The sequence below is a fragment of the Engraulis encrasicolus genome, chromosome 14, assembly GCF_034702125.1.
Source record: "Engraulis encrasicolus isolate BLACKSEA-1 chromosome 14, IST_EnEncr_1.0, whole genome shotgun sequence".
In the NCBI taxonomy this organism is placed as follows: domain Eukaryota; kingdom Metazoa; phylum Chordata; class Actinopteri; order Clupeiformes; family Engraulidae; genus Engraulis; species Engraulis encrasicolus.
The window spans coordinates 11,108,700-11,128,699 of record NC_085870.1 but is presented as its reverse complement, the minus strand read 5'-3'; the positions used below and the strand labels follow the sequence as shown (position 1 = coordinate 11,128,699).

Below are 20,000 nucleotides of genomic sequence, written 5' to 3'. Positions count from 1 at the left end.
CCAGGCGTCTACACTGCCCTACACTGTATGATATAGCCTACCATACCAACAGGGGTGGGGGCGACACAACGACGTCTTCAGATAAGGAGGATAAAAACTGTCAAGAAGCGCCACACACTCCTAAACACTCTTCATAAGTCATAACATTGGAGCACAAAAAAATAGGACGGCACGAGACGTTTGCCGATACCGTGCGCTATATGTTCAGTTAGTAGCCTACAGGCAGCGTCACCGCTCAAAAGAAACAGCCAGAGAAGAAAACAACCGCCCGAACACCGGCAATCCCCTGATTTCCCCCCCTTTTAAACAATGCTCTGAGAAGTGCAGGCAAGATGCAACTCCCGCATTGAGCGTGGAGTTGGCTACTTCGATTAGATTTCATAGGCACGCGTGCGAGGGGAGAGTGAATGATGTGTGCCTGTTTAACCTGAGTGCAGGCGCGTCTTTTCAAATGGTCTGTTCAGACGCCGCTAGACAGCTGACCGCGCTCTTCGGTCCATTCAGTAGATGTCTCCTTGTTTATTTTTTGGAACTAGGGATGTCTGTAACGTCCACGAAGACAATATCATCCACGTGAAAACGCCAAACGCCCGCAAACCGCTGTTCTGTCTACTTCTCACAGCGGCATTAAAAAAGTCCTCCACGAAATCCCAAACCAACAACCCTTCAAATAGGTGACAGCAAGCATGCACACATGAAATAACACTTCAGGGAGGGAGAAAATAGCTCTGCACTCATATTAAAGTGAAAAGGGTATTACATAAAATCTGTCCAAAAACCAAGAGGGCACATCAATAACTTCATTCATATTATGTTCATTTATGAAAATTACATTTATCATAAACTTGATAGCCTACTATGGTCTCCCTTTGTGATCAAAAACAGGCGAAATTTACAGTAGGCCTAAATAAGGTCTGTATGAGGTTGTTATTCACCGCTGATTCACCTTTCATTATTATTGATGTGTAGGCCTATATAGGCCTACAAATACATTTTCATATTGTGCTAAAATTGCATTTCTAACAGCTGTATTTTCAAATGTTCTCCCCCGAACCCCCAGTAGATCACTTCCACACACCCATCTCAATAAGTAGCTCACATGTTGAAAAAGTCTGAGCACCCCTGCTGTAGCAGGTCAGGGTTAGTGGTGAGGGTTCAGAGGAATTTTGTGGAATTTAGTAGCGAATAGGAGTGCCCCTCAAGCAGGCATAAAAGTATGGGCATACTAACAGCAGGCTATGACTTGGGCAAACATACAAATCAATGCTACAGTAAAATAGGAAAAGTAATAAGTGTATTTGCTGTGCCCACACACAGCACTGAGACTTTTTTTTTTACAGCAAAAGGGTTACAGAATAGTTCTGCTGATAGGACCAAAACATCCTCAGGAAAAAATATTGCATGGTCAACACCATGTACTATATACCAGTCTGTGTTGAAACCGTGCCAGGCCAGCATCCACATAGTTAGCATCCACCGGCAGCTAAGAGAAATGAACAACAGACTCAGCGGGTGGTGAACTCTATAGCAGGGGTTCCCAAACTTTACCATGACAAGCAGGGGTGCTGCTAAAATTGTTGGGCCCCATGAAAGATTCAAATTTTGGGCCCCCAAAATGTCAAATTATGTGATCAGCATCCTTTCAGGGGCCCTGTCAGTGCTGTCGGGCCCTTAGAATCTGTAACAGCTTCCCCCCCTCGCGGCACCCATGATGACAAGGCCCCCCATATACCAATACATTCCAACTAAGGCCCCCCTGACACAAGCAATGCCACATTTTTTTTTCCTGTGCACCCGGTGTCACAACTCTAGCCTGGTCCTGACCATCCCATAATACTACCATTTCCATTTCATATTCATGGTCTGGACTGTTTGATCTGACGCGATTGCAGGAAGCAGGAAGGGCATTTTCGGAAAAATCAGGATTGAACTTATAAGTTGTTCAACAAACATGTCTGACGTCTATCTATGGCGATGTAGGACCGTTTAACAGACATGTCTGACAGAACATCCTACCGTAGGATAAAATTACAATGTAGGACCGTTTGTCAGAACACCGGCGAAAATCCTACCGGTCAACATCGCTCCTCAGAGGAGAGGTACCAGACGTAGTGCGGAGCCAAGTGTCTTGGCGGAAGTACGTAGGATGGTGCGCGAGGCTATTACAACTCCATGAAGTTGGTGCATTTCTAAACCCATTCAAATACTATAGAAAGCATAATACATAAGCATTGTAAAGAACAAAATTATTCCACAGGGATTGTTAAGCTTATTTTTAGTTTATTTTTGCTACTTCAGTTATTCAATGTATTAAATTATAAATTTTATTTCATTATATTTTTCCTTTGAAGGTGAAAAAGTGGATCGCACTCGGGTTCTTCTTTTCTTCTTTTTTTTTTTTTATTTACATAGCAGCAGAAGTGTAGACAAACGTTTCGGCTGTTGCCTTCGTCAGTGTCTCCTATTATATTTTTCCTGCCAACCTGCCGTGGCCCCCCTGGCATCCCTTCGCGGCCCCCCAGGGGTCCTCGGCCCCCACTTTGAAAACCACTGCTCTATAGCACTATAAGGCAAAAGACCAAAAAAACAGTGATTTTGAGTCAACACCATAGTAACAAATTGGAATGCAGCGTTCGCTACTTCTCGCCTGTGCATTGGCAGTTAAAACCGCAGGAATGTTAGCGAACGTTCCATGAGCAAGTGGCGAGTAGGCGAGTGCAGTGGTGTAGTCTACTTTTTTATGGTGGGTATACTGTATATTTTAGCATTTTTTGAAGTGGGTATACTGTATATATTTGTGCTATTCAAAACAATGGATCAATCAATTTTAAGTGGGTATACTGAAATCCCTGAAATTTAGAAGTGAGTATACTCCATATACCCGCGTTCTACGTAGACTACACCACTGGGCGAGTGAGCGAGGAGCTAGTAACTAGCAGCGACGTGAGTGAATGTAGCTTTAATCTGCAAAAAATAAACGTTTTATCTATTTTCCTGATTTCCTCATTTTCATACAATCTAGTAAAGACTGTTTGTTTTCTTGCCTTTGTGTGGGCCCAAAAACAAATTGAAGATTTGTAAGCTGTTCAGTGATTATCCAAAATAAGTGTTGTACAAATCAAATTAGGACAAGATTTATTCTTGCAATATATTATGTATTAATAGTGTGTTTTTGCCCAAAAAATCTTAATGGCACGTTTTTGTTCTTCAGTATGACTACACTGCAGGCTACAAGCAAATCCAGAAAATAGCAGCCTGCATGAACCCGGGAACAAAATTGTACTGCCAGTTATAAAAATGTAGGTGTGTGTGTCTCCCCTGACTTTTCTGCACCTTTGTATCTGTGTGTGTGTGTGTGTGTGTGTGTGTGTGTGTGTGTGTGTGTGTGTGTGTGTGTGTGTGTGTGTGTGTGTGTGTGTGTGTGTGTGTGTGTGTGTGTGTGTGTGTGTGTGTGTGTGTGTGTGTGTGTGTGTGTTCTTGTATGTGTGTGTGTGTGTGTGTTCTTGTATTTGTATTTGTGTGTGTGTTCTTGTATGTGTGTGTGTGTGTGTGTGTGTGTGTGTGTGTGTGTGTGTGTGTGTGTGTGTGTGTGTGTGTGTGTGTGTGTGTGTGTGTGTGTGTGTGTGTGTGTGTGAGGGGGAATGGTGCAGCTCTGATGACAGGCTATGTGTGCGAGGGGAAAAGTGTGTGAGTGTGTGAGCGTGTGTGTGTGTGAGTGGGTGGCATATGGTGCGTCTCTCTCAAGGCCCGTCATTACGCCGCCCATTTTCCCGCTCATTTCTCCAGCGCGCCTGCCACCACGCGCTGCGCCACGCCGCGCCGTATTCCGCAAAAGTGCAGCTTTCAAGGGCATATCGCATATGCTCTCTCAAACTCCAGAACAATACATCCCCCCTCTTCAATCACTCTCCCTCCCTCCCTCCCTCCCATTCGCACTCTCTCTCACTCTCTCTCTCGCTCTCTCTCTCGCTCTCTCTCTCGCTCTCACACACACACACGCACACGCACACGCACACGCACACGCACACGCACACGCACACGCACAGACACACTACCTGTTTTTATGTCAGGGCCACAAGGCTGTATTTTTCCCTCACCACTATGCATTTTCATTTAGCAAGTCTTTGTCATGTTGGCATTTCCATACAAACAAAGCACAATGGCATAGAGTGGTCTGAGCTGTTTGCATTTATTTATGCAAACAGAAACAGATACAGCAGGAGAAAACCACTAGGTAGGCCAGAGTACTAGAGAGAGACGAGAGAGAGAGAGACGAGAGAGAGAGAGAGAGAGAGAGAGAGAGAGAGAGAGAGAGAGAGAGAGAGAGAGAGAGAGAGAGAGAGAGAGAGAGAGAGAGAGACTGATGGACAGAAAAACAGACAGAGAGACAGAGAGACAGAGAGACATAGAGCCATAAAGCCAGAGAGACAAAGAGACTAACTGTTGTTAGCCAGTAATGTGTTTTGTAGGCAGCCCACACACCACAGTCCAATAGCATGCTGTCCTGAGTGCCTTTGCCCCTCATGTGTTGTGCCCGCGGCCTGGAGGTGAGTGTGCGAACATTAGCTTTGGGCGCTAGCCCTGACAGCCCTGGCAGCACCGCTTGTGAGAGCGGTTTTGTGTCGGGATGTTAGCTTTCTGGCTTGCTTTGCTAAGACCTGGCACTATTCTCAACCTGCACAGCTGGACCGGCGTTTATGGTTTTATAAAATTGAATCCAAAGTTTGGACAGATGCAGCCTTTGTTTGTGAAGTTACCTCAGCGGTATTATAAAATTAATTTTCAAATCTGCACTCAGTGTGACAAAATGGGAATGTTTAGCTTTACCTTTACCTTTTGGCTTTAAAGGGCAGAGCATGTTGCGAAGCACAGCCATACATCACCCACATCCAAGTTGAAAATGGGTGCAGGGTCAAGTATATGAATAGTCCAAGTAAATGAACGATGAACTCCCTTTTTTTAATCCCTTTTATTGCAGTGTGACACTACCGGCCACCACCACACCCCTTCCTCAGACCGAAAAGAGCATTGTGGTTAAAAAAAAATCCAGAAATTCAGAAACCCAAACATTTCTCAAAAAATAGGTCCCTACCTTTAGAGGATTCTGACTCGAAGGGACTGCCATAGTCGCCGGTCAGGTCAGGCAGCCAGGCGTCCTTGATGGCCGACTTGTAGATCTCGCGGCCGTCCAGGCTCTGGATGGGCCGGAAGTTGTTCCTCAGGTACTCCACCGACTTCACATGGTCCTGCTGCTCAGTGGTGAAGATGGAGTAGAAGGCCTCCAGCTACAAGGATGGATGGAGGAGGTGAGGAGGAGAGGAGGAAGAGGAGGAAGAGGGAGAGGGGGAGATGAGAGGAGGAAGAGGGAGAAGAGACGATGGCAGGGGAAGAGAGGAGAGGAGGAAAAGAGGAGGAGGAAGAGGGAGAGGAGAGGAGGAGAGGAGGAAGAGACGACGACAGTGGGAGAAGAGAGGAGGGGAGGAGAAGAGGAGGAGAAGGTGGGAGAGAGGAGGAGAGGAGAAGAGACGACGACAGTGTGAGAAGAGAGGAGGAGGGGAGGAGAAGAGGAGTGGAGGAGAGGAGGAAGAGGGGGAGGGGGATGTGAGAGGAGGAGAGGGAGAAGTGACGATGGCAGGGGAAGAGAGGAGGGGAGGAGAAGAGGAGGAGAGGTGGGAGAGAGGAGGAGAGGGAGAAGAGATGACGACAGAGGGAGAGAAGAGAGGAGGAGAGGAGGAGAAGAGCAGAGGTGGAGATGAGGAAAAGTGGAGAAGAGAAGAGAAGATGAAGGGAGGGGAAAAAGGGAAGATGGGAAGAGAGGGGAGAAATATTTGAGGAGGAGAAAGGGAGAGGGGGAGAGAGGGAGAGGAGGAGGGGAGAGGGGACGATGACAGGGGGGAGAGAGAGAGGAAGAGGGAGGAGAAGTGAAGAGAGGAGGATGGGAGGAGATGATGGGAAGAGATGAGGAGGAGAGGATGACGAGAAGAGACAACGACAGGGGGCAGAGGAGAGGAGAAGTGGAGAAGAGAAGAAGTTGAGAGGATGTGAGGGGAGTGGATGATGGGAAGAGGGGGAGAGAGAGAGGGGTGGGGGGGTGACAGAAAGCAGACAGCGTAAGTCAGTCATTCAGCCAGACATGAACAACCATCCTACTTGAACACAAACACATCACACCACACCACAGCACACCACACACACCCCATTAAATTGCTTGGCTCCGACTGGAGAGATCTTATCGTTCGGATGGGTGATGGTTTGCTGGAAATAAGCGGCCGAGGAGCATTTCGGGGAATAATTTTGCTCATGTCATTTTTTTCTTCCTTTTTTTCTTTTTCTTTCTCTCTCTCTCTCTCTTTCTCTCTTTTTGGATCGCTCTATTTTTTTTTCTGATGAGTCATCTCCCATGATGGTGTTTATTTTCCTCCAGTAATTCACAAGTGTGTTTTTGGCCCCGAGGTGGACGCAGAGTCTGGTAGCTGAACAGCCGTCTGGAATCAGGAGGGAATAGTGGGCGAGGCAACAACACACAACGAAAAAAAAAATGAAAACAGTATGGCCAGCTGTACCATCTCCCATATTCCCAAACATATGAAGCAGAGTGCACACACACACAAATATTCACATACACAAGCACACATGCACGCACACACAGTCACGAGCGCACGCACTCACACGCATGCACACATGCACACGCACACACATGTACACACACCCACATGCACACACGTATGCACACACATGTGTACACACAGACGCGCACGCGCGCGCACACACACACACACACACACACACACACACACACACACACACACACACACACACACACACACACACACACACACACACACACACACACACACACACACACACACACACACACAGAACACAGAACACAGAACACAGAACACAGCTCAGCATGGCACAGCGCTGCTTTTGACCGCTGGCTGCACCTTGGGGAGTCATCTGGCCACCCGCGAAGTGAAACGAATGGATAAACAAACTAACAAACATTCATGAATATTACAATTAGTATGCTGGACTGCACCGGGCTGAATGTTCAACCAGGGAGCCGGCCAGAAATGACTACGACATGCCAGAGAAATGGAGAGAGCAGAGAGCAGAGAGAGAGAGAGATAGAGAGAGAGAGAGAGAGAGAGAGAGAGAGAGAGAGAGAGAGAGAGAGAGAGAGAGAGAGAGATCCAACAAAAAGAAACAAAAAAAGAAGAAAGAAAAAAAGAAAGAAAGAAAGAAAGAAAGAAAGAAAGAAAGAAAGAAAGAAAGAAAGAAAGAAAGAAAGAAAGAAAGGGAAAGGCAAACAGAGTATATGAGGCATTTCTGAGAATAAAAAGGAATGGGCATTTTGAGAGCAGCAGAAGGGTGGAAAGGAGAGTTCTCGTTTCCAGTGTGTGATTTGGTTCTGTCAGGGTCTGTGGGATGAAGAGGTGGTTGGTGTGGTGACATGGAGGAGGCTAGGTGCAAACGTTCACCCCTTGTCTCTTTTATAGCTCGGCAGCAGCCATGTATGTGACAACAATAGACATGCTTGGAGAACCCGTGCAGACCAGAACAGTGTGTGTGTGCGTGTGCGTGTGCGTACGTGCGTGCGTGCGTGCATGCGCGCTCTATTTTTCAATCCAGACCCCCTGGGCCACAGAAGGGGGGAGGGTGATGGAGGAATTGTATGCAGAAAAAAACAACAACAAAACCCAAGCCTGTCATTCCTCCATGTTGTATTCAAACAACACCCCCTTCCCCTCCCACCTCATCTCATCTCATCTCATCTCAACTCATCTCACCCCCAGTGTCTGGTGTCAGCAAGCCCAGAGGTCGTTATTAGGGATGGTACAAACATCACCGAAAACCGAAACCGTACAATTCACACACCATACCGAACCGTGAAATGCAGTCCGTGGCAAACCGCAATTCATGTACTGCCCAGAAAAATATGTAAAACAGAGATTCTAGGAGTATCTTATCCAGTCTCTCTGATTAACACATTATCATATAAGACCAATCAGAGGATGACACAATTAAAATCACACCATTTTCATATTATAAGCCTATACAAACCATATGTAGGATATTTAGTGATAAGTCTGATTCTATTAGCCACTTGAAAGAGGGCATTTGGAACAGCGCACATCCCACATCCGCTGACGACAGCTGATTCAACTTGCGCATCATCACTTTATAATTGCAGTTATATAAATATGGTTTAATACTCCCAGTGCACCATTTATCATGAACTAAAAAAAGAACCGTATAGAACCGAAAACCGTGACAATGACCCCGTGATATGCAGAGGTGGAAGAAGTACTGAAGTTGTGTACTTAAGTAAAAGTAGAAGTACCCTGCGAAAAAATTACTCAAGTGAAAGTAAAAGTTGTTTCCCAAAAACGTACTTAAGTAAAAGTCCTAAGTACTAACTTTTAAATGTACTTTTCAGTACAAAAGTACAAGTAGGCCTACTCACGCAATGGCTGTCTTTCTCCATGTCTACCTACTTGATCCAATAGGAAAAAGTGTCTGCAACGGTTTTCGGTTCTATTTGAACATGATAATGGAGTCCTGTTAATGTTTTTAAAAGTATATTTTCTGTCTGGGTGTCAATTTGGAAGAGGGGCTTGGTCCCGCCTCCCTGCCCGCAGCTGAGCCTACTGAAATATCCACGAAACACAACAGGAAAACCTAGGATAAATGTAACTAGTAACAAAGTCTTCTCCTAGAAATGTAAGGAGTAGAAAGTACAAGTAATTGTCAAAAAATGTAATTGAGTAAAAGTAAAAGTCTGCATTTTTATTTTTACTCAAGTAAGTACAAATTCCAGAAAAAACTACTTAAGTACAGTAACGAAGTAAAAATACTTAGTTACGTTCCACCTCTGGTGATATGAACCGAACCGTGAATTTTGTGAACTGTTCCACCCCTAGTCGTTATGCAAGGTAGGCACCTGCTACTGTATTAGGGTGACCATCTGTCCGGACAACCCCGCCCCTTAACTTTCTAACCTAGCGTCCTCGCGCAGTACCCGTGGCTTCAACTGGCTGACTCCCCGCCTTCGTGTCACTCCCCGAAGTCGTGTCATTCTAAACAGCAGGCTGAAATCCGGAAGCTGCGCTGCCATCTTACCTCGACTAACTCAGCTGCCAAAAACAGTTTTAGTTGTAAAGCAAGATGTTTTGGGAAGGATTTTCGCATTTCATTACACCTACCTCCTCACTACGATAAAGGAGTCATCGGTACCTCTAATTTAATGTTGTATCAGAGACGGTAGAGTAGGCTAGGCTACGATAGACATTCCTTCCATTGTAGTCTGTATTTATTTCATTGTTTTTTTACACGTATTGGGAAGTCAAGCATGCATGTAGCCTACAATTTATTTTATGTACTTCGCTCAAAGTTAAGGTCAGGAGTGTGTTTATCAGCTGTGTTTTCAAATGAGAGGCGGCCGCTTCTGTCAGCATTTTTTCCAATGCAGACGCTTGGATAACCATAGCAACAGCACAAGCTCAAAATACAGACAGAGAGCGCCCGTGCAGAAAGACGCTTTCTTTTCACTGGTTGCAAAGTTGTGAGAGCCCTCGTTGTAAATGCATTTAGCGGACAAACATGCTTGCACTATGCGTTGCCAGTACAGCAATACAGTTAATTTGCTGTGCGAAGTCTGGAGTGAAATCTGGAGTAACATGGCGGCCGCAGATATCGGAAACACGACCGACTGTCAATCTAGTTTGTGTCAATGACGTTGCCTCTCATATCGAGGCCATAAGCACAAGGCGAGGAGGAGAGGAAAGACAAAGAGAGGGACACACGAACGTCGTAAACAGGTCGTAAAAACTGACCGATGGCCACCCTATACTGTATGCTTCCCTGCCACCCAGTGTTGGACTTGACCCACATGTGTGTACCTGGTGCGTTTGATCAATGCAGACTTCTACAAAAAACAACAACAACAACAACAACAACAACAACAACAACAACAAAAAACATCATGCCTGTCATTCTTCCATGTTCTAAATCCCACAACCCATGGCCTAGTGGCTGCAAAGCCCACGGAGGAGGTGACCTTATCGGAGCCCAACATCAGTCTCAGCTGCCTGCTACCACCTACTGTGCCACTGTTCCACCAGCCTGCCTCCAGTGTTGAACTTGGTCCTCATGTGTGTACTGTACCTGGTGTGTTTCATCAATATGGACTTCTACAAAAACAAAACAAACCCCCACTAAAACCCATGTCTGTCATTCTTCCATGTTCTAATGCAGCGTTTCTCAAACATTTTCAGACCGAGGACCACTTTGTCCCCCCAAAAATGTTCAGGAGCCACCTGTCAACTGAATTGACAATTTACAGGTGCTAATTACAATGCAGATCACTTGCTTTTTTATTCATATTACAAGCCTGTGTTATTGTGGTGAAAATAAGACTTCAGCTATGTTAAGCCTTGTAATAAAGTTACAAATATTTCCTACTGCTAGAAATCCCCTCACGGACCACCTGAGCTCTGTCACGGACCACACTTTGAGAATCGCTGTTCTAATGAAACAATACCTCATCCCATCCCACCAACAGTGCCTGTCTGCAAGCCCAGGGAGGAGATGCCCTTATCGGAGCCCAGCAACATCAGCCTCAGCTCCCTGCTAACACCTGGTTCCACCACTGGCCTCCAAAGTTGGACTTGGTCCATGTGTGAACCTGCTGCGTTTCATGAATTCAACAAAACAACATCTCCAAAAAAAAACCCCAACAAAACCCATGCCTGTCAATCTTACACATTCTAATCAAACACCCCCTAGCATCCCATCACATCCCATCCCACCCCCTGTGTTGGACTTGGCTCACACGTGCATACCTGGTGTGTTTAGTCAATTTGGACTCCTACAAAAATCAGCAAAATCCATGCCTGTCATTCTTCCACATTTATTCAAACAACCCCTGCTATGCCCATTACACCCTAGTGCTGCAGGGTAGCCTGTGCAAGCCCAGGGAGGACAGGTCGTTATCAGAGCCTGAAATAAATGATAGAAGTCCACCTTCATTATCAGAGCCTAACATCAGCTTCAGCTGCCTGCTACCGCCTGCTATGCCACTGTTCCCCCGCCGGCCTCCAGTGTTGGACTTGGCCCTCATGTGTGTACCTACCTGGTGTGTTTCATCAATACAGATTTCAACAAAAAAAACAACACAACAAAACACATTTCTGTAAACCTGCCATGTTCTATCCAAAAAGCAACCCCTCCCTCCCTCTCTTATCCTATCCCACCCCCCATGGTCTGGTGGCTGCAAGCCCATGGAGGAGATGCCCTTATCGGAGCACAACATCAGCCTCAGCTGCCTACCACCACCTGCTATGCCAGGCCTCCGCTGTTGTTTTTTTTGGCCCTAACGAGGGCAACCTGGTGAGCTTCATCAATATGGACAATACAAAAATAGAAAACACAAAAAAACATGTCTGTCATTCTTCCACGTTCTAACCTAACAACTACCATCCCTCCCATCCCACCCCACCCCACCCCCCAGTGCCCTTGTGGCTACAAGCCCAGGGAGGAGAAGGTGTTATCGGAGCCCAACATCAGCCTCAGCTGCCTGATACCACCTGCTTACGCCCAGAGCCATACAGGAGGAGAGTTGCGCAAATGGAGGACCAGGAATTATATTGCAGCCCCGCCTTTCAACGAGATCGAGGTCGTGCCTAAAGCGGCTGTCTTTCCATAGACTCAACATAGAACCACCACATAAAAAGCCACAAATAAGGACTAACAAACTATACTGCGGGGTAATCACCAAAAATATGTAAACTATCAACTGTCTCGGTAATGATAATCACAACAGTTTTACCATCTGTGGTAAAAGTTATTACTATGAACAGCAAGTCTTGTCATATTCCCTGCATTGCATCGCATTGCATTTGCTGTGTGCTATGCCTACTTCTAGGCACTAACATTCGCAACGCTAAGCAGTTCTGTGACGCTAAACAGCTAATTCTGCTAATGCGGAAGTGGGCCCTAGGACAAAGTGGAGATTGCCCGACTCTCCTTCTGTATGGCTCTGCTTACGCCACTGTTCCACCACTGCCCTACAGTGTTGGCCCACATACAGTAATGTGCTCCTGGTGTGTTGAATCAATATGGACGGCTAGAAAAAAATGATAAAATCCCGTCTTAATAAGAGCCAAATCTTTAAATCCTCAATATGGCAATGTGCCTTTAGTGTACCTTCCCCCCGGCCCCCGACAGACACTGACATGCCACACAGAACACTGCGCCTAAGCCCCACAGAGAATGCAAAAAGTGCACACGCACGCACGCACGCACGCACGCACGCACGCACGCACGCACGCACGCACGCACGCACGCACGCACGCACGCACGCACGCACGCACGCACGCACACACACACACACACACACACGATGGAAAACACAAACCACACAAATACCCAAAATACTGTACATACACACAGACACAGACACAGACACACAGACACACACACGCACCCCCCCCCCACACACACACACACACACACACACACACACGCTTATCCTAACGCATCCCACTTCAACAACAGATTATATTGAGGATTGATACCGTGCCCTGTCCTCAACAGGGATTTTGCCCTCCCTCCACCCTATATCCGCCTCTCTTTTTTTTCCATGCGCCCAAATCGCACAAAGATTGGAGCGTAATCCTTCGTGAGTGACACAGCTCTTCTCTCAAGCCGGGGCCTCCTGTGACTCCTGTTTGCCTGGTGAAAAAGACGAGCATCCCAGGGGGCCTTTGGCAGGGGGTTGCTGGGCGTGTTGATGTGTGTCTAAAGGATAATACATAGGCATACTGAACTAACTTTGAGGTAAACAGTAGACGACGCACTGTCAGCGGGGGGTAGTCCCTCATAGTTTTAAGTGGCCAGCCCAGCGAATGCTGGACAAAGGGCGTGACGTTTTTTCCCCGCCGAGAATTCAAGAACGTTGAGGACGTCAATTCATCTCCGGGACAACAGGGAACAAACTCCTTCATTTCGGTTTAATCCCTTGTAGGAATCACGAAGCTAGCTAGCTGGCTATCTAAAAATGCAGCTGAGGTGCTACAATGAACTAAGCTTAAGTGTGCAAGTGTGTAAGTGTAGAGTGTAGAGAGTACAGAGCTAGCTCTGTGTGTACGCATGTGCATGTGTGTGTGTGCATGTGTATAGTATGTGAGTTCTGGAGGGAAGGGATGGTTGTGCATGGGGGCAGTTGTGGCCTAATGGTTAGGGAGGTGGACTTAAAATCAGAGGGGTGCCAGTTTGAATCCCACCCTTACCTCTCCCTGCACCTCTATGAAGTGCCCTTCAGCAAGGCACCCACAAGCTAAGTGCAATGTATTAATAATATTATGTGATGTATGTGTGGTGTTTGGTGTGTGTGTATGTGTGTGTGTGTGTGTGTGTGTGTGTGTGTGTGTGTGTGTGTGTGTGTGTGTATGTGTGTGTGTGTGTGTGTGTGTGTACAGTACGTGTGTTTTGGATGGAGGGATGGTTGTGCATGTGTATATGCGGTGATTGGTGTGTACAGTATGTGTGTGTGACTGCGCGCACATGCATGCGTAGAATGTGTGTTTTCAACTAATCCACTGGTTGGCAACCACTGTAACACGCGGACAGTCGGGGTCCCTCCGTAGGGCGCGAGGTGTCAGGAAGCAGAGTCGCCCCCCACCCATCCCTCCATCCAGATCTCACCAAACGGAACTATTTTAGTGCGGAGCTGTCGGCACAGAGGAGAACAGCGGAGTGGAGGAGAGGAGAGAGGAGAGGAGAGAGGAGCATCCATCGATCTCACTCTAAAAGCCACTCACCCCTCAGCTACTGTCACGAACACTGACCTACTTCTGAACCACTGATCAAGGCCAAAGGGAAGGAGAGAGAGAGAGAGAGAGAGAGAGAGAGAGAGAGAGAGAGAGAGAGAGAGAGAGAGAGAGAGAGCGAGCGAGAGCGAAAAGAGAGAGGGAAGGGCAGAATAAGTGACAGGGAAGGTGAGAAAGACGAGTGGACATGGTGTGCTATTGATGGGGAGAGAGAGAGAGATTGAGAGAGAGAGAGAGAGAGAGAGAGAGAGAGAGAGAGAGAGAGAGAGAGAGAGCGAGCGAGAGCGAAAAGAGAGAGAGAAAGAAAGAGAGGAGGAAAACATGTGAAGAGGGCCAGAAGGTCAAGACATACAGTATATATACACGCATATACCGTAGAGAGCAGGGTGTGGGAGAAGAACAGAAGTAGACAGAATCGGAGAGGAGGAGAAAGTGAGGAAGAGATAGACAGAGCAATAGATAAAAGAAAGAAGATTGATGGATGGAACAGATAGACGGAGAGAGAAAGAGAGAGAGCAGAGGGAAGAGCAGAAGATTGGCAAGAGGTATAGGAGGGGAAAGAGGCTGTCCGCCCCCATACACTTCATTATCTCTCCGTGATGTTTTCTTTTCATCGGAGACACCCATGGAGAAGAAAAGGCAACAATAGGGCTGAAAGAGCGCCTAATACGTGGAAGCGACAGCCTAATGGACGAAGGACAGACAGACAGACAGACAGACAGACGAGACGGGGCCGAGCGGTGATGGGGGAGAAAAGGAGAAAAAAAAATGCTGTTTTGGCATTTGACGGCTCTCAATTAATGGATTGTGTGTGTGTGTGTGTGTGTGTGTGTGTGTGTGTGTGTGTGTGTGTGTGTGTGTGTGTGTGTGTGTGTGTGTGTGTGTGTGTGTGTGTGTGTGTGTGTGTGTGTGTGTGTGTGTGTGTGTTGAAAATATATTGGCATACATTTTTGTAAATTGACATTGAGAATGTTTAATAAGGGTCATGATCATATGCTGTATATTTTGCGAAAGGTTTTAACTTGCCACACCCAACCCATTTTCTCTGTGTGATCAAGAAACACCTCAGGAGGTCTGGCAAAAGGGGCTAGATCTACCTGGAGACAATGGAAGCCCCCACAGCTTGGAGACAGACGGGGGATGGTTACTCGCTACTACAAAAAAGACAGATACACTAGGGAAAGAGGGAAGGATCTTGATTGTTGCTGTTAGGAAGAGGTCACAGGAGAACAGAATGCAAAAATGCTTTAATTATTTGTAACTTCATGCCAGATGCTTTGGATAAATAAACCCGCTAAAATCAAGAATTGGACACCATGCTCTCTGACTCTTTAAAAAGAACACGCTGGATTCTAGCCAACACATAGTAAGTTTGGAAAATGATTTTGAAATGGGTTTACAACGTTTGGAACAAAATGGCTATAATCCAACAGTGGGCGACATGTGTGCGCTTGTATGCATGTGATGTGTGTGTGTGTGCATGTCTGTATGTTTCTGTGTGTGTGTGTGTGTGTGTGTGTGTGTGTGTGTGTGTATGTATGTATGTGCGCCTGAATGTGTGCACACGCACATGTGTGTGTGTGTGTGTGTGTGTGTGTGTGTGTGTGTGTGTGTGTGTGTGTGTTTGTGTGTGTGTGTGTGTGTGTAGTGCAGGGTATATCTGCACACTGAGTTCTCCTGCACGACAGTTCCTCCCTTTCCAGAGGCTGTCATGACACGTCTGCCCCATTGATCCATCGACCCACAAGAGAGCTGCTGCATGCGCAAAAGAAAAGAGCCGAAAGAGTGACGCAGAGATTCCTTTGAATGGCCCACAATAGTAAAGCCACGTTCCGTCAGAAAAAATCAACCAAGGTCAACAGAGAATTCAATTAATGCAGCGTTTACGAGGAGAGGAGGGGAAGAGAGAGGGAGGGAGGTCGGGGGAGAGGCGAGAGAGGCTTGGTTAAAAGACCGAGAGGGAGAGAGAGAGAAAAAAAGAAATCACCATTGTGAAGCAGTTTGGAGATGACATTTAAAAAGACTGCTCTCAGACATAATGCCATTTTTCCCCCATTTGATTGGCGTCCATTGGTGATTACTGGGTGAGGAGGAAGAGGGAGGGGAGGGAGAGGGAGAGGGAGAGGGAGAGAGAGAGAGAGAGAGAGAGAGAGAGAGAGAGAGAGAGAGAGAGAGAGAGAGTGAGAGAGAGGACTGCAGGGATTTGGAACTCTTATGGTTGGCCTTATGAAAGGGAAATGAGTATCTTGCTGGCGAGGGCTGAGAAGAAAAAAATGACACCCTGTGTGCTTGGAAGTAGCCTGCCAGCATCCATTCCAACTCCATCCTTCTCCAGGCTCCAGCTATGGATGGAGTGGAGAGAAAGAGCGAGCAAATGGCAGAGAAATAGTGGAGAGAGAGAGAGAGAGAGAGAGAGAGAGAGAGAGAGAGAGAGAGAGAGCGAGAGAGAGAGAGAGAGAGAAGAGAGAGAGAGAGAGAGAGAGAGAGAGAGAGAGAGAGAGAGAGAGAGAGAGAGAGAGAGAGAGAGAGAGAGAGTCTCAGTTGCAGTATGAGTGGCTATGAGCCTGAGGCACTGAAGCCCCTCGAAAGTAGTGCCACCGACTAAACACTCTCACTTTTAGCACAGCAAGAGAGAGAGAGCCCACCATTACTTCTCATGCTCAGGCCTCGCCAAGTGCACTCTCCCCTCCCCCTCCTCCTACTCCTCCTTCTCCTCCTCCATCCCCTCCACCTCCTTATCCTCCTCCTCCTCCTCCTCCTCCTCCTCTTTCATCCTCCTCCTCCTCCTCCTCTTCCATCTCCTCCACCTCCTTCTCCTCCTCTTCAATCCCCTCCTCTTCCTCCTCCTCCTCTTCCATCCCCTCCACCTCTTCCTCCTCCTCCTTCTCCTCCTCTTCAATCCCCCTCCTCTTCCTCCTCTTCAATCCCCTCCTCCTCCTTCTCCTCCTCCTCCTCTTCAATCCCCTCCTCATTCTCCTTACCCTCTTTCTCACCGTCCTTCTCTTCCTCACTATCCTCATATCCCTTTTTCATCTTCCTCCTACTCCTCCTCTTCCATCCCCCCTCCTCCTCCTCCTCCTCCCCTTCATCCTCCTCACTCCTCCTCTTCATCCTCCCCCTTCTCCTCTTCCTTTCCACCCTCATCCTCCTCCTCCTCCTTCTCCCTCCTCCTCTTCATCCTCCTCCTCCTCGTCATCATCCTCCTCCTCCTCCTCCTCTTCCATTCCGCCCTCATCCTCCTCCCCCTCCTCCTCTTCATCCTCCTACTCCTCCTTCTCCTCTTCACCCTCCTCCTTCCCCCTCCTCCTCTTCGTCCTCCTCCTCCTCCTTCCCCCTCCTCCTCTTCCAATTCCGTCCTCATCCTCCTCCTCCTCCTTCCCCCTCCTCCTCTTCATCCTCCTTCTCCTCCTCTTCTATTCCGCCCTCATCCTCCTCCCCCTCCTTCCCCCTCGTCCTCTTCATCCTCCTCCTCCTCCTCCTCCTCTTCATCCTCCTCCCCTTCATCCTCCTCCTCCTCCTCTTCCAATTCCGTCCTCATCCTCCTCCCCTTCATCCTCCTGAGCAAACTCATTTGGACTCATTAGGGTTTAAGTCAGCCAAATGTTGCCCCCATATCGCCCGCTCCACTACTTAATGTTCAGCTTCTTGGCTTCCCTGCACTGTTCGTTTTGATTAGGCAACAAATACGTTGCACAACCAATCTCCCACGCATTTCCTTTTTGAGGGCGATATATAAGATTATGTTTACTCAGAGGAGTAAATAAAGTGGTGTGTGTATGTGTGCACGAGTGAGTCAGAGTGTTTTTCTGTGTTTGTTTACGTGCTTGTGCAGGCGTGTGTGCGTGTGTGTGTGTGTGTGTGTATGCGTGTGTGTGTGTGTGTGTGTGTATGCGTGTGTGTGTGTGTGTGTGTGTGTGTGTGTGTGTGTGTGTGTGTGTGTGTGTGTGTGTGTGTGCGTGCGCGTGTGCGAGCGTGCATGTGTGCATGCGTACGTGCGTGTGTGAGAGAGATTGTGCAGCCTATTGCAATAGCGTGCATGCATGCGTGCAGGAACATCTCCAGAACACTGTCGGTGTGTGAATCCGAGAGCTTGTCCAATTCGGTGGAGGTGGCTAACCTGGGGGTTCAAGTCCATGATCACCAGTAATAATAAAAATGTGGCTCCGGATGTTAACTAATGAATGAATGGCCACCATCATGGTATAGAGAGAGAGAAACGTAATTTCAATTTCAGGCCCGTAGCCAGGGGGGGCTCGAGGGGTTCGTTCGAACCCCCCCTCCCGTCCCCCACCCCCACTCGTACCCCTCAACACTAGGCCAACAATGAAAATAACTGTCAGATAGCAGTAATTTGAAGCAATTCATGTCCATTTATGCTAAGAATGGGGAGCAACAGACAAACAATTAAGGACAGCAACAGACTCACAGAAAACTCATAATGAATAAAATATGTCTAAATTAAAATATTTGAAGTGTGTTAGTGTATTTGGGGACATTGGAATAGGGAGCCAAATGAAGTCCACCTTCGGGGGAAAAAGATCCCCCCCCTACCACAAGGCTGGCTACGGGCCTAAATTTCCTTGTATGACCTGTGCATATGAAGAAACTGACAATAAAAGCTGACTTGACTTGACTTGACTTGACGACTGCTCACTCACCTGCTTGTAAGAGACGTAGACCGGGCGGCTGAAGATGATCCACTCCACCACCTTGCTGCAGGGTGGTGTGGTCAGGGAGCCGATGTAGCGGTAGTAACTGCCCAGCGAAGACGGCAGCAGGTCCCTCAGGATGAAGGGCTCCAGGAACGTCTCTTTCTCTGTTGGACCAAGACCCAAATAAAACGTCACCGTTAGCCCACAATGTATGTGTAATGTCAAGGTCAGTGTCTGAGGTGCTGTTTATACATACATGGGTATTCTGATAAACAAACATTTTTCTTCTCTACGCTTAGCAAAATATTTTCGTTCACATCAAAGGCAAATACGCATAAATATTCTGTTGAGAGCTGTCATCAATACGTTAAGCCTGTGCACGGTAAGGAGAGTGCCATTCAAGTCTCCGTTTATCACTGTTTATCTACAAACGCTAACCAGAGTTTTAAAAAAATCTCCACTTTTACCAGAGTTTTTTTGAAACTTCGTTTAGAGAGGGAAACCTCCGTTTGCTTATAAACGAAAGGCACAACCGAAGGGGAAGGTCTGCGTATATCAAAATACCTGGGTATGTATGAACACCGCCTCAGTGTTGGATTCGGGTGATACTGTGTCATAATGGAATTTATACTGCGGGATAAGTCACCGAACATAGTTTTCAAGTTCAAGTTCAATTTGTCCCCAAAGGTGGAATTAGGTTGTAGCAGGTATTAAAAACACTCAGGAACATATGTCACGGAACATATTTTCTCAAATTCAAGTTCAAGTTCAAGTTTTACTTTTACCCCAAAGGGGAAGTGAGGTTGTAGCAGGTATTAAAACACTCAGGAACATATGCCAGATGTTAAATGTGTTAATGCAATGCAAGATTATTAGCCATTACAGTCTGTAATGTTATGATCAGTGTCTACGCTGGATTCGTGTTCTACCGTTTACCGCTACCCCATCCTCCTCAATAACTGAAGTACCCTGAGCATGATACCATCCCGCCTCACTGTTCCCTTTAGGGCGCCATTGGAAGCTTCCCCCTTGCACGGGTGAGGCATGAATGTAATTTCGTTGTGTGCAGTGTGCATCGTGCACTTGTGTTCTGAGTGCTGTATGACAATGACAATGCGAGTTGGAGTTTCCCAGTTGGGCTTTCACTTCATTTTCACTTCACTTGTATGCGTGATGTTCCTAACTTCTCAGCGCAGCAACACTGGTGAAGATGATGATGCAACTAGTAGAGATTTGCTTTCAAAATCGCAGGAAGGGGTGGTGGATCTGGATGCTTTTTTTTCAGATTACATTGTTGTTGTCCCAGTAGGAATAATGAGGGTGGCGAGGGAAATGACCGAGCAGCCACCCATGATGAAACACGGCTGATGTGCCCTTGAGCAAGGCATGATAGCCCTGCAATTGCTCTGTGTACCAGGGAGACTTGTCCATGTACATAATGCATTGTACTGTAAGTAGCCGCGGACACAGTCATTCGCTAAATAACAAGTCATGCTATGATCTTGTGTAGTGC

The 20,000-nt window shown here is 47.1% G+C and overlaps 1 protein-coding gene across 1 annotated transcript in view; it reads right to left on the bottom strand.

Moving 5' to 3' along the window:
- ptprga (protein tyrosine phosphatase receptor type Ga) overlaps positions 1 to 20,000 on the bottom strand; it is a 407,084-nt gene that overhangs the window by 90,270 nt on the left and 296,814 nt on the right. Inside the window, exons 7-8 of the mRNA XM_063214914.1 lie at positions 18,494 to 18,651; positions 5,093 to 5,285 (exon numbers count right to left, since the gene is read on the bottom strand). Coding sequence (XP_063070984.1) covers positions 5,093 to 5,285; positions 18,494 to 18,651 — 351 coding nt within the window. The remainder of the gene's footprint in view (positions 1 to 5,092; positions 5,286 to 18,493; positions 18,652 to 20,000) is intronic.